Here is a 13,058-nt window from a genome sequence, read left to right as displayed (position 1 = left end):
TGCTAAGAATTCATTAACAATTTATTACTGTAAATCATAAAATACTTACCATAAAACGTAAGGCATAAATTTAATTAATCTGTTAAGTGATGTAAATTTGCAACTTTTACCAGGGCATACATCTTCCTTAAGTGTAATTATATTAGCAGTTTAAATTATAACAACAAGTAAAAGCAATATTAAAGATTTTTAAGTTCAATTAAGGAGCATAGAAATAAAATTTAGTGAAACAATTGGGAGGTCAACTACACCTGAAAATGTACTAGTGGACATTAAATCCCTATGTCAATCTAGCTATACCCACAACTGAATCAGGGATTTGAAAGTGTCCACTAGTATCTCTTCAGGTATAAGCAACCTCCCTTGTTTCACAACTTTTATTTCCATGATTCCTAATCAAACATGAAAATCTTATTTTTACTTTATACTTGTTTGATATCTTTCATAATTATATATGTGACCGGATTTCATATAACAAGGCTTCCACACACACACAAAATCAAACTTACCACTGCTTGATGCCTCTTAGATCACCTATCAGTGAATCATTAGTAATTGGTAAAATCACTGGTTGTTTTACAGGAAGTAAATCCCAAAAAAAATCAAGCAGTAAATTAACAGATGGGAACATTTTGGCTACTGATAATTTACTTATAATACACCAACTAGTAAATCAACAGTGAACCAATGAGTAAACTTACTACACCAGCAGCACTATGGTTTCTGCTTTACTGTTGGTTTACTGTGAGACACACATCACTAGTAATTTAACAGTAAATTTCAGTGGTGGTTTACAGTTAGTTTACTATACCACAAATACCATGCAGTAAATTAACAGTGATATTAATATGAATATTGTTTGAAAATTATTGTTTACAGCCAAAAATTACAGCCACATTACCAGTAAATTGGATACAAGACAACAATACGTCACATATTGCACAAGTCTAGTACTGTCAGTGATATGGTCATCTGAAATGATCATTTAGTAGAGCTGGATGATCTTCACTGAAGACATGGGTCAGAACGTCTTGATAGAGGCAACTTCACAAGGGATGATGAACCGGCAGGCACTTCGAAGAAGCTGTTAGATGAGGCCTCACTGGCATTCCAGATGCCACTGTTTCATTTCTACCTGTTAGAGGAAATTAAAATAGCTGAGACATGGTAGCATAGCAGTATCAGAAAATTTACAGCTATGTTCACTTCAAAATTAAAACAGGGACAAAAGAGTTTCTATTCTTAAACTATAGCTTGAGAAGTATTATTTAATTAATATACAACTGATCTACACCCCCCCTTCAATTTTACAGTATAACGTAGTGATACCAAACTTCCGTATTGTGCATCCTTCAACATTATTAATTAATAACTCTTTCATGGCTGAATTTCCTGGTGCACTTTACAAGGCACGCCGAATCATGCTGTATAAGCCTCACTGTACACTAAACCACTTACCACTACATAAACACTGTGGACTAACGATCTTGACTAGGTTGTTTTCGTTTATGTAAATAAAACCACAAAGTAATTATAAGACAACAAAACTAAAAAATACGCTAAAAGCAGCCTTGAGAAACAGGCAGCCATTAATAAACTATCTACAAATAAGTCTTACAGCGTAAGAAACTATTTTTTATTGTTTCCTTACTAAATCATCGTCTTCACGGCTGGTTTCTTCAAGTTTTATCACAAATCCAGTGTCACGGCATGCATGTGTATACGCGCATGATTGAATCATGCCACATGTCTGAAAAACCATTCAGTTACTTTCCAGTTGTCTTAGCCTATTTATTATAACAATGTACCTTTTTTCAAACATTACTGTCTACTCAAATATAAACGAAACAGCCCTATTTTCCAGAGAAAAGTTTTACCGGGTTATGTAATAAACCCGCAATAGTATACAAACTATCCGGTTATCCCAGAAACGGAACCTCTGTGGGTGTGCCCAATTCAGGGTTAGCGCATCGTACTATGAAACGCACAATAGACGCGCTAATGTTTTGGAATTGCACTCAGCGCATGTTTTATACCACTGTGCCGGATAAATCCAGTTACAGCCATGAAAGGGTTATAACACACAAAAAAAATTATTTTAGCCATGCAAGATATATATTATGACATAACATCAATGTATTTACCTGTTAATGCAGTAGCCCACTGCTGTAGCATCATGGGACTAGTGCTTTTATTCTATAACAGAAAGCATGTTATACACGTTCTGTGAGAAACAATGTCATTGCACCTGTGCAAGTTTTTATTACTGCACTTTATTTCACCTAATCCGCTAAATCTGTAATAACATTTGTAACTCTTTTATCGATTTTCACATAGCTGTACCTTGGAGAGAGAAGTGGCAGATCGCCCAGCGAGTGACCACTGCAAAATTCAGTGTTATATCAGTACGATGAGTTAAGGTATCATTGCTGGTTGCTCCCATCGGCAATTATTATAATGCCAAGAGTTCCTTGATCAATGAGGTGTGATTCATTGGGATACCTAGTTTGGAACAACAGTGACCTCACATTTACACTCTACCTTAGCTGACCTTGGCACTATAATATATTTCAAACATGGTGTGCTTCACAGCAACATCCCAGTCCTCCTGAACAAAGTTTATTAGATGTGATATCAAGGTGTAATTCCCAGTTTGGTAAACTTTAGTCAGCTATATAATATTACCATACTGTACCTCAATCACATCAAATTAATGCTAATGAATTTTTGTGGTCTCACCGCATTGTCATGTTGTGATCTAAAACCCAGTCTGTCAAACAACGAGATACAAAGACATAATAGCGGGGGTACAATGATGATTTACCAGTAGTTTAGTCAGCATTAATACACGCGGTCGCAACACTGATGATTCGGACAGGCGTGTGTGCCCGGAAGTTAGCATTGCAGATCACCAAAAACCTCATATAAGATGTCTCTCACCACTCGTAACTGCAGGATGACAAGAGCATCCCGGCCGGTAATATCACTACACTCTTCATCAAGTTCTCACCCACTCGTGCCAACCGCACAGTTCAAAGTGTAGCTCAAGTGCACGTGGGCTTTATCACATGATGCAACCGCGCATGCAACCACGGAAGTGAAAGGGACTTCTGTTTCTACCTCGAGTTGTTTTCAACCGTATTCTGTATGCTTCCAGTCCTCGTTTTAGCGGACACAACGTACTGTTGTAGTGGCGTTACGTACTAGAATCAAGGTAAACCAAAAAGAAAGGCAGCTATTTCACGTGGTGACCTTTAACAGAATTAACGCGCGTATGTGGTATTCCGGCATGAAGTCTCAAGCTTGTTCAGGACTCGGGTTGTATCCGTGTGCACTCAAGCAAACAGGTAAGAAATCCGTTGAGGTGATGAACCCGTTGTGTGTGTGCGTGCGTGTGTGTGTGTTCGCTGACTAGCTGACCGGCTTGCCCTTGGTGCGGTATTGCAGGCAGTGTGCGTACTAGCTAACTGACTTGCCCTAAGTGGAGCGGTATTGTTAGCAGTGCACATACTGACCAGCTGACTTGCCCTTGGTGCGGTATTGCTGCAGCGCATGTGTTGACCAGCTGACTTGCCCATAATTTGGTGCGGTATTGCTGGAAGTCATAGTAAATGTATAATAATTGGCATGGTACTGTTAGTACTGTAGTTGTCTTGTCCTTTGTAGTGAATGTGTGTATGACTTTCTTCGTTGTATGTGTCTTACACACACCATACATACACATTCAGTTTGTATGGTGTGTTAGCCACTGAAAATGTACTGTATTTACTTGACTTGCGCTGTAGGGGTTTAGAATACAACCCTTTGAATAGTGTTGCACCAGCATTATTTGAGGGTGCGGTACAGCTGTTTTAACCTGCCACTACTAGCTATTCTGTATAAATATAACAATCACAATTTCAAGTCCTTGTAACACAACCATGTCATGCCTTTGTGTTACTTAGTCAGTTTACTAACTAATATCCAGAATTTTGATCATGCGACAGCCTTTTAAGTTAACCAGGGCTATGCCTTCCATTAATCAAGATAGAGATGAATACTATAGGTAGTAATGAGTATTTATAAAATATGTGACCGTCTCAGCAAAAACCCGACTTGTTTGCACAAGCATATGTATTGAAAATCGAAATTTAAAAACAATTCGTAAATTATGCATGCTACAAAAAAACGACGCAAGTTTTTATAGGGCCAGTACTCGAAGAAGGAAGACGCAAATCGATTAAAACTATATACCATCTTATTCACCTGTTCATGGAGAGTTCCAAAATCTCTGTTTTGTTTCTCCAGCTACAACGGTATGCATGTCACGTGCGTTTGTTTACGATGCGGTAAACATAAACAAGATTGTCATCGTTTCTTCTACCAAACCGCCTTCATATCCATATGCGCAAGTATCTACAGGGCTAATACTATACCTTGGCTGATGTACTGATCTATGGTGAACGTTTTAAGCCAAATTACAATGTTGTAGACTAATCCAAACGGAAGTTATGGCTGCGACTGTAAGCGCCTGTAGTTTATTTTCAGTATAGTCGCTGTACATATTGATTACCCTGCTCTTCCTACTGTCTATCATTATAATTCCAAAATTACACACCACAGAAGGCTGAAACTTTGGTGGTCCATTCCTTGGGCACTGCTGATATTGCTGAGTGAATAAAAAAATTTTTTTAATGTGCAAACAAGTTGGGTTTTTGCTGAGATGGTCACATATAGTGCGGTATTACTCGAGGGTGTGTGGTACAATTAATATTATTTTCAAAAGCAAGGATAAAACTCTTTATGGTTCCCAACTGTGGTACCATTCGAGAGTGCAGCACAATTGGAGTATATGTGGTATTCTTTATTCATATATAACATAATTTGGTGACATTTCTTTATGTACAGAGAAATTATATGGATACAAGATAGCTAAAGGAGAGATAGGTGTCGTCTTATACCATGGAAGGACTAGTATATAACCCATATGACGGTAACAAGTGAGATCCCAGCTGGACTTCTCCTGCTGTGTAAGACAGGGATAGCTGGTTCCCAGTTAATACCAGGCATCCATTGATGATACAGCTTGGCAGGCTGCTTCCCCAGTAGACACCAGGTCCCCTAAAGCTGGTATATACACTGAAGCAACGTGAGTAAATTTCCGTGCTCAAGGAAACAATAACAATGGAACCTGGCATTGAACTTGGACCCTGGCATTGAACTTAGACCCTTTTGATTATCAGGCCAGTACTCTAGCAACTTGACTATGATTCCTAATGGACATGGAGCTGACCAGAAGCTGGTCGGATACATTTGTTGTATCTTAATTTCATGTAGGTAAGTATTATTGTATTACAAAAAGAAGATTTTTAATCAAATTTTATTTCTATGTAGAGGACCTTCGTTTCAGATATAGCTACTCTACAGAAAGAAAGCATGTACCTTACATATTGATTTGTGACTAGAATTTCATATTATGAATTGTAAATTACATTCTGATTTACACTTTATCAGCTTGATTATACAGTCCATACTGTAAATTGATGCATATAATTAAAATTATACAGTGTATTTGTGTATAATTATACAGTTATACAACCCCATTTTATTGTGACAACCAAATTTCAGGCATGTCCAAATTTGACACACGGTAAGTTGGTAAGCTTGCTTTAGACATCCATTCACTCTCACAACTCATGTAAAGTAATTTGATTGGTAAGTGTCAGATGTTTTGTAGCCTTGCCTTTTGGAGCTCAAGACCTGTTTGATAAAATGATTATGGCACTATAGGTAAACTGCCAGCACATAACTTGAAGGTTTTCTCCAACAGTAAACCAATGATTTACCACTTGGTAAATATGCAATATAATTGTACTGTAATTTACTGCTAATTTAATCATGGTAAAACTGACACTGGTTTACTGCACCGGTAATCTGAGGGAGACCTATTAGTTTACTACATAGTAAATTTCAGGTAAAACAGCCCTCTTCAAGCAGTGTTACGATTTTACCAGAAATGGATTGCTGATCTAATACACTATCATATTTCACACTACTTCCTTCAGCACTGGCAAGTCTGGTTTCTGTAGCAGCTTTCTTCCGACCCTGTCAAAGCCACGAGTGTGAGATTGGCACCATTAAATGGCCATGGCTTTGTGATAATGGTGTGTAGTGAGCTGGGACTTCACAGAGAGCTCGCCAATAGTGTTCACAGTCAATTTGGAGTAATTTGAGGGCCATGGAGGGCCATGGAGAGCCCAAACTTGGCCTCTGGATTCCAATTGTCTTCTTACTTCATTTTATACCCGTATATTAAGACCACCGTCCACCCCCACCATCCCACCCTATTACTACCACCGTCCACCCCCACCGTCCCACCCTATTACTACTGTAAACTTCACAACTAACGATGACACAAGGACTTCTTAACAACAGAGACACACGCGGTCACACATACAATCTCACGTGATTCGGGGAGCAACTATTAGAATACAACAACTATGTGTGTCAGTGATGCTATTACATACCTCCCCCCTTAAAACAAATAATTACAATTAAACAGTGTTGTGCACGTGTATGAAAAATGTGTGTGTTTTTGGTCAATAGCCATAATAATCAACTGGTCTAACAACTCGTCCACTTCTGGTGGTAACAGGCTGTCCAGACTGAGGAGCTGCTGGGGATTCCTGTCGAGGGGCTGATGCTAGACGATCATCACAGTAATACTGGAAAAGGGGTGGACCCCATTGTCCTTCAGAATTCTTGCTTCTTACATCAGGTCTCAATAGTGGTCTTAGCCTGTTGACATGAACGACCCGCTCCTTATCATTCATCTCTATTCTTACATTCAGTGGTCCTTTTAACTCTCTTACTGTCCATGGTCCAGTCCAACGTGGATCTAGTTTTCCTTTAGTAGGATTGTCTAGAAGAACTTCCTGGCCAACTTGTAAACTCACTTGTTCGTTACCACCATAGTTTTGCTGCTGTCTGGTTGCTGCTTCCACAGTATTACACTCCACTAATTCCTTCAGTTCTAGGAGCCTTCCCTGTAGTTGGGAGCTGTAGTTGTGTGGGTCTCGGTGTGCGACTGTGTCTGCTGTTGGGAGGTTCAGTGGTGTCGGGTTAGACCCAAACAGAATCTCATATGGAGAGAGGCCGGTTGTTGCATGTTTTGTTGTTCTATATAGGTACAAGAGTAGCTGTAAGTGTTCCTCCCAGTCCCCCTCCTTATCTACCAGGCCACGAAGCATGTTCAGTATGGATCGGTTCATCCGTTCAACAAGCCCATCACCCATTGGGTGATAAGGTGTTGTTCGGGACTTGGTCACGCCAAAGGCCTTGCACAGTTCACTGAGTATCTGGCTCTCAAAGTTTCTGCCTTGGTCAGAATGTAGCCTCTGGGGAGGCCCAACCAGTGTAAACACCTGATCCTTAAGAGCCTGAACTATCTTGTTGGCTGTTTGATCAGACAGGGGCACGGCAAATGGCCACTTGGAAAAATAGTCTTGCACCACAAGCATATACTGATTTCCCTGACGGGACATTGGTACTTTGAGGATATCAACAGCCACTAGTTCCCATGGTCTGCTAGCTACTACTGGCTGAAGTGGGGCTGGTCGAGAGGCCGCTGCCTTAGTGCGTTGGCATGTGACACAGTGACTACAGTGGGTGTTGACATCTTTACCCATTCCCACCCAGTAGACAGCTTCTGACAGCCGTGCCATGGTCCTATCAGCACCTTGGTGGCCAGCATTGTCATGGGCATTCTTCAGAAGTTGTTTCCGCATGGATGCTGGTGCAACTAGAAGCAGTTTCTCTTCATGCATTGTTGGAGTCTTCACTTTGCGGTAGAGTATGGACTGGTGTAGAGTGAGCTGAGACCAGAGTTGATGGTATCGCTTTAAAGGAAATTTCCTCCAGTTCCTAGTAAGTAATGGTGTGATAGGAACAACACCGAGCTAGCCAACAGTAGCCGTCTCCTCAATAGCTTCACCAGGGATACAGCAGCAATCATTCATTCAAATGAAATAAGAGAAGGCCAATATACTGTACAACACAGCTCTATTTATACAAAATTCTCAGAATGTTCTAGAATAGTCTAGATTGTTATATCATGATACAAATAACAATGTTCAGTCCCTATATGGCTGCTGGGCCTGTTGAATCTGGCCTGATCTCTCACACCCCTTCCCCCTTATCTTGATGGCAACCGGGATCCGTGAGAGGGCATCAGCATTAGCATTCTCTGTTCCTCTTCGATGGAGCACTTTAAACTTGTAGGATTGTAAAGCTATGCTCCACCGTGTCAATCGGCTGTTCAAATTTTGACACTTTGAGAGTTACTGCAGTGCCCGATGGTCCGTCTGGATTGTAAATTCTCTCCCCATCAAGTAGACAGAAAACTTCTCTATTCCCAGTTTGATGGCCAAACACTCCTTTTCAACGGTAGCATATTTCTATTCCCTGGGCAATAGTTTCCTGCTGAAGTATGCAACTGGGTGGTCCATGCCCTCCTCATCAATCTGACTTAAAACTGCTCCCACCCCAACATCAGAAGCATCTACCTGTAAAGTAAAGGGAAGGGAGAAATTAACATTTCTTAACACAGGATAAGACAACAACCTCCCCTTCAACTCACAAAACGCCCTATTACAACCTTCTGACCAACTAATTCTCTCCGGCTCATACTTCCTGATTAATTCAGTCAATGGAGCAGCAATGGTTGCATAGTCAGGAATAAAACGGCGATAATAGCCAGCTAGCCCCAAAAACGATCTGACCTGCTTCTTTGTGGTTGGCAAAGGAAACTGCTCTATAGTTTGTAACTTAGTTGCCTCTGGCTTCACCACTCCATTGCCAACCACATGCCCCAGATATGTACATTCTGCCATAGCCAACTGACATTTGGAGGGCTTGGTTGTTAGCCCCACCTCTCCCAATCTGTTCAACATTACTCTTAGATGTGTAAGATGATCCTCCCAATTATAACTAAACACAATGAGATCATCCAGGTAGGCGCTAGCAAACTTGTCCATTCCCCGGATAACCTCGTCCATCATTCTTTGGAATGTGGCGGGTGCTCCACAGAGCCCAAATGGCATCATCTTAAATTGGTATAGCCCTTTAGTGGTGATGAATGCTGTTTTGTGACGGTCCTCCTCTGCCACAGGAACTTGCCAATACCCTTTCGCAAGATCCAATGTGGTAATATACTTAGCTTGGCCTAGCTGATCTAAGATGTCTTCGACCCTTGGCATAGGGTATGCATCCAGCTGTGTTCCAGCATTCAGTCTCCTGTAATCTACGCACAGTCGAATGGTATCATCCTTCTTTTTGACGATCACCATTGGAGATGCCCATTCACTGACACACGGCTCAATCACACCCTCTTCCAACATCATCTCTAACTCTTTCTCAACTGCCTCTCTGTAAATGTGTGGCATCCGATATGGCCGCTGTCGTACCGGTAGTCCTTCCACGGTTCTTATACGATGCTGACCAATGGAGGTTCTCCCACACTTCCCACTCATTACTGTCTTGAACTCAGTAAGTAGCTCCAATAACTGTCCCTTCTGCTGCTCAGTCAACTGACTACCTACAGAGGGAGACTTACCACTCTCCCCTCTCCATGAAGGTGTGTCCTCTTCTTCTTCAGAATCAACACTAGCCGCCCACAAGCATGTATCTTCTGCCTGGTGCCATTTCTTTAACATGTTCACATGAAATATGGCCTTCCTCCTCCTCTTGTCTGGCATGGACAACTCATAGTTTACTTCCCCTACCCTGCGTATCACACGATAGGGTCCCTGCCACTTAACCAACAATTTGTTGCTTGAAGTTGGCAACAACACTAATACCTCCTCTCCAGGCTCTAACACTCTCTCTCTAGTATTCTGATCATACCATAACTTCTGACACCTTTGTGCCTCTCTCACATTCTCACTTACCAACTCTGACATCTCTTCTAACTTCTCTCTCACTTGCAGGATGTGGGACAATACACTCTCGTCACTCTTCTTACTCGCCTCCCACTCTTCTCTCAGCACATCTAATGGACCCCTCACTTCTCTACCGTACAACAATTCAAATGGCGAGAACCCTGTGGTAGATTGAGGTACCTCACGGTACGCAAACAACACATATGGCAACAAACTATCCCAATTCTTACCCTCCTTACTTACTAACTTCCTCAACATTGATTTAAGGGTCTTGTTGAATCTTTCCACCAAGCCGTCCGTTTGTGGATGGTATGGTGAAGTACGGATTTGGGTGATATTCAACAAGTTGTACAACTCCCTTAACAACTGTGACATAAAGTTAGTACCCTGATCAGACAGGATCTCCCTGGGAATGCCAACTCTAGAGAACAATTGTATGAGGTGTTCTGCCACTGTCCCAGCATCAATGGAACGTAAAGGAATAGCCTCCGGGTACCTCGTTGCATAATCACATACAACTAAAATGTATTGATTACCTCTCCTGCTACGTGGTAATGGACCCACAATGTCCATGGCTATCCTCTCGAACGGTTCCTTCATCACTGGTAAGGGAACAAGTGGTACTCTGAGTTGACTCCCTCTAGCAGTTTTCTGACACTGTGGATATCTCCTGCAGTATTCTGCTACATCTCGGAATACTGTGGGCCAATAAAACCGCTGTGTAATTCTACAGACTGTCTTATCCCGGCCAAGGTGTCCTGCAATTGGAATAGAATGAGCTAACTTACAAACAATATGATGGTATGGTTTGGGTAAAAGCAACTGCTTCACCGTCTGCCCAGGTGGCTGCCTCTTTACCCATAAATGGTACCACAAGCCATCTTGCTCCACTACTTGGTCCGGTTTCAATTCCCTCAGATCCTGAATCATCAAATCAGCATCTTGAAGCTTCCGTAACTCCTCCTTTGAAATAGCTGGGTTAAGATCCCCAACACATGCCCTCTGAGCTCTGGCGTGCTTATAACGCATCTTCCTTCTCTCAGACCTAGGCTTTCTTGGGCCCTTGTCCTTCTCACCACCTACAAACATATCATCACTCAAATTAAACTCACTTGCCAGCACATCCCCATCAACAGGCAGATTTGACTCCTCTTCGAGCTCCTGTAAGGGCAATCCTACACTCATATTACCCTCTTCTGCCTCTGCTCTGAACTCCTTGTTGCCTGGCTCCTCTGCTACCTCTCCGCTAACTGAAGTAGTCTCTACCAATTCTCCGCTATCCAACACTTCTCCACTATCTGACAAAGCTACATCATGCTCCCCCCTATCTTGCCCAGGCTGACTCCTGCTCCGCCTGCCAGCTTGGCTCCGGGTCACCACCATAAGAGCCTGGTCCTCACTCTTCAACCAGCTCACCAATTCTGGAACATCAGTACCTGACAATACTGAGTGTGGCAACTTGTCTGACACGGCTGCCTCCACTATAACCACTCTCCCCTGCCCACTAATCTCTACAGTAGCCACAGGGTACTCAACAGCATCTCCATGTGCACATTGCACCGTAACCAACTTCTCCAAATTCAACTTATCCTCTCTTACAAGTTCTCTCCTCACCAAAGTTCTAGAGCAACCAGTATCTAATACCATGTCATTAACATACTGACCTTCTACAAACCCCTTACAGCGAAATGACTGTCTTACCAGTGGCTTCTTCCCACGATGGTCTCTCAATCTCTTTGCACCACAGAAGAACGCATCACTGGGGCACTGCCTTGAAGTATGTCCACGTCCCCCACAATTGTAACATAGGAAAGGCTTCTCATCCTTCTTCAGCCTCTTCTCCACCTTCAGCACATCCTCACCCTTGGAAGTGGATGGGCTCACCTTCTTACCACTACTGCTACAGTCCTTAGCCATGTGTCCCAGCTGTCCACAAGAATAGCAACCCCTCTGACCAGGTGTTCCTTTCTTAACACCAGTCTTCTGAGCAGGTGCCCACAGCTCTACCTTCCTGGCTTGACGGTAGTCTTCTGCCAGTATACCAGCCTCCTGTGTATTTCTAGGCTTCCTCTCCTTCACCCAGACCCTTACCTCCTCTGGTAGTACTTCCACAAACTGCTCCTTCACCATTACATCTACCACAGCCTCCCTGTCTCGACAGTCCCTTAGCCATTTCTCTGCCAGGTCCTTCACTCGAATTGCCAACTCCACCGGCGTCTCGTTCTCCAAGGGCTTGATAGAACGGAAGCGTCGTCGGTAAGTCTCCTCATTAATATCGTAACGCTGGAAAATGGCTGTCTTCACTCTGTCGTAGTCTCTAGCATCGGCGTCAGTCATCGCGGCGTAGGCCAGACGAGCTTTCCCCGTCAACTGAGGTGCCAGGATAGCAGCACGCTTATCTCTGTCCACCCCATGAGCCTCCACTGCTCTCTCGAAAGTTGTTAAGAAAGCCTCAATGTCGTCACTCTCCGTAAGTTTTGTCAACTTCAGTGATTCTGGCCCTACTTCCACGCGACGCGGCCTTCTCTCTGCCGTTAGACCTTCAATAAGTCTCTCAAAACGTTCTTGCTGCTGTTCTAGGCGTCCCTCGTACCGCCTCTTCTCTTCCTCTCGCTCTGCTCGTTGCTCTTCCTTCTCCTTCTCTCGCTCCTCCTTCCAGGCCTTCAATAGCTCAGTGACCTCGCTCATCTCTGGCTGATAGCGTTTCCCAGAATGGAGCATACACGGGTAGGTCTCCTCTGACGTCTGCACGGAGGACAATCCCACTCCTGTCACCAAATGTGATAGGAACAACACCGAGCTAGCCAACAGTAGCCGTCTCCTCAATAGCTTCACCAGGGATACAGCAGCAATCATTCATTCAAATGAAATAAGAGAAGGCCAATATACTGTACAACACAGCTCTATTTATACAAATTCTCAGAATGTTCTAGAATAGTCTAGATTGTTATATCATGATACAAATAACAATGTTCAGTCCCTATATGGCTGCTGGGCCTGTTGAATCTGGCCTGATCTCTCACAGATGGTTTCTCTTTGCACGACATCTGCTGGATGAGTGTTTGAAGAACTGGGTCTGACTTCTGGGCTGCTGTGATCATTGTGTGGTCCAGGTCCCTACCGATAGCTACCATTGCAATA

The 13,058-nt window shown here is 42.8% G+C and overlaps 1 protein-coding gene and 2 long non-coding RNA genes across 8 annotated transcripts; 1 reads left to right on the top strand and 2 right to left on the bottom strand.

Annotated features, from left to right (window-relative positions):
- Positions 1-843: 843 nt before the first annotated feature.
- On the bottom strand, positions 844-3,063 carry LOC136257215 (uncharacterized). 6 transcript variants are annotated; one of them, XR_010701843.1, is made up of 7 exons: positions 2,825-3,063; positions 2,740-2,770; positions 2,552-2,689; positions 2,344-2,502; positions 2,249-2,296; positions 2,145-2,196; positions 844-1,135 (listed from the first exon to the last, which is right to left on the bottom strand). It is a non-coding gene; the product is annotated as an uncharacterized lncRNA (long non-coding RNA). The 6 variants fall into 6 exon arrangements; XR_010701842.1 differs by having other exon boundaries at positions 2,552-2,671; positions 2,825-3,062; XR_010701838.1 differs by having other exon boundaries at positions 2,552-2,770.
- On the top strand, positions 2,703-5,576 carry LOC136257218 (uncharacterized). The gene is made up of 4 exons (XR_010701846.1): positions 2,703-3,214; positions 3,262-3,347; positions 4,888-5,316; positions 5,374-5,576. It is a non-coding gene; the product is annotated as an uncharacterized lncRNA (long non-coding RNA).
- A 2,859-nt stretch (positions 5,577-8,435) lies between these two features.
- LOC136259366 (uncharacterized) lies at positions 8,436-12,773 on the bottom strand. The gene has a single exon (XM_066052860.1). The coding sequence runs from the start codon at positions 12,771-12,773 to the stop codon at positions 8,436-8,438; it is 4,338 nt and encodes a 1,445-aa protein (XP_065908932.1).
- Between the last annotated feature and the right edge of the window lie 285 nt (positions 12,774-13,058).

Source organism: Dysidea avara, chromosome 6, assembly GCF_963678975.1.
Source record: "Dysidea avara chromosome 6, odDysAvar1.4, whole genome shotgun sequence".
Classification (NCBI taxonomy): Eukaryota; Metazoa; Porifera; class Demospongiae; order Dictyoceratida; family Dysideidae; genus Dysidea; species Dysidea avara.
Note: the sequence above shows the minus strand (reverse complement) of the source record. Positions and strands in the feature narration are given on the sequence as shown.

Excerpts from the sequence above, each read along its gene's own strand:
- LOC136259366 (XM_066052860.1), bottom strand. The coding sequence starts at position 12,773 with ATGATTGCTGCTGTATCCCTGGTGAAGCTATTGAGGAGACGGCTACTG.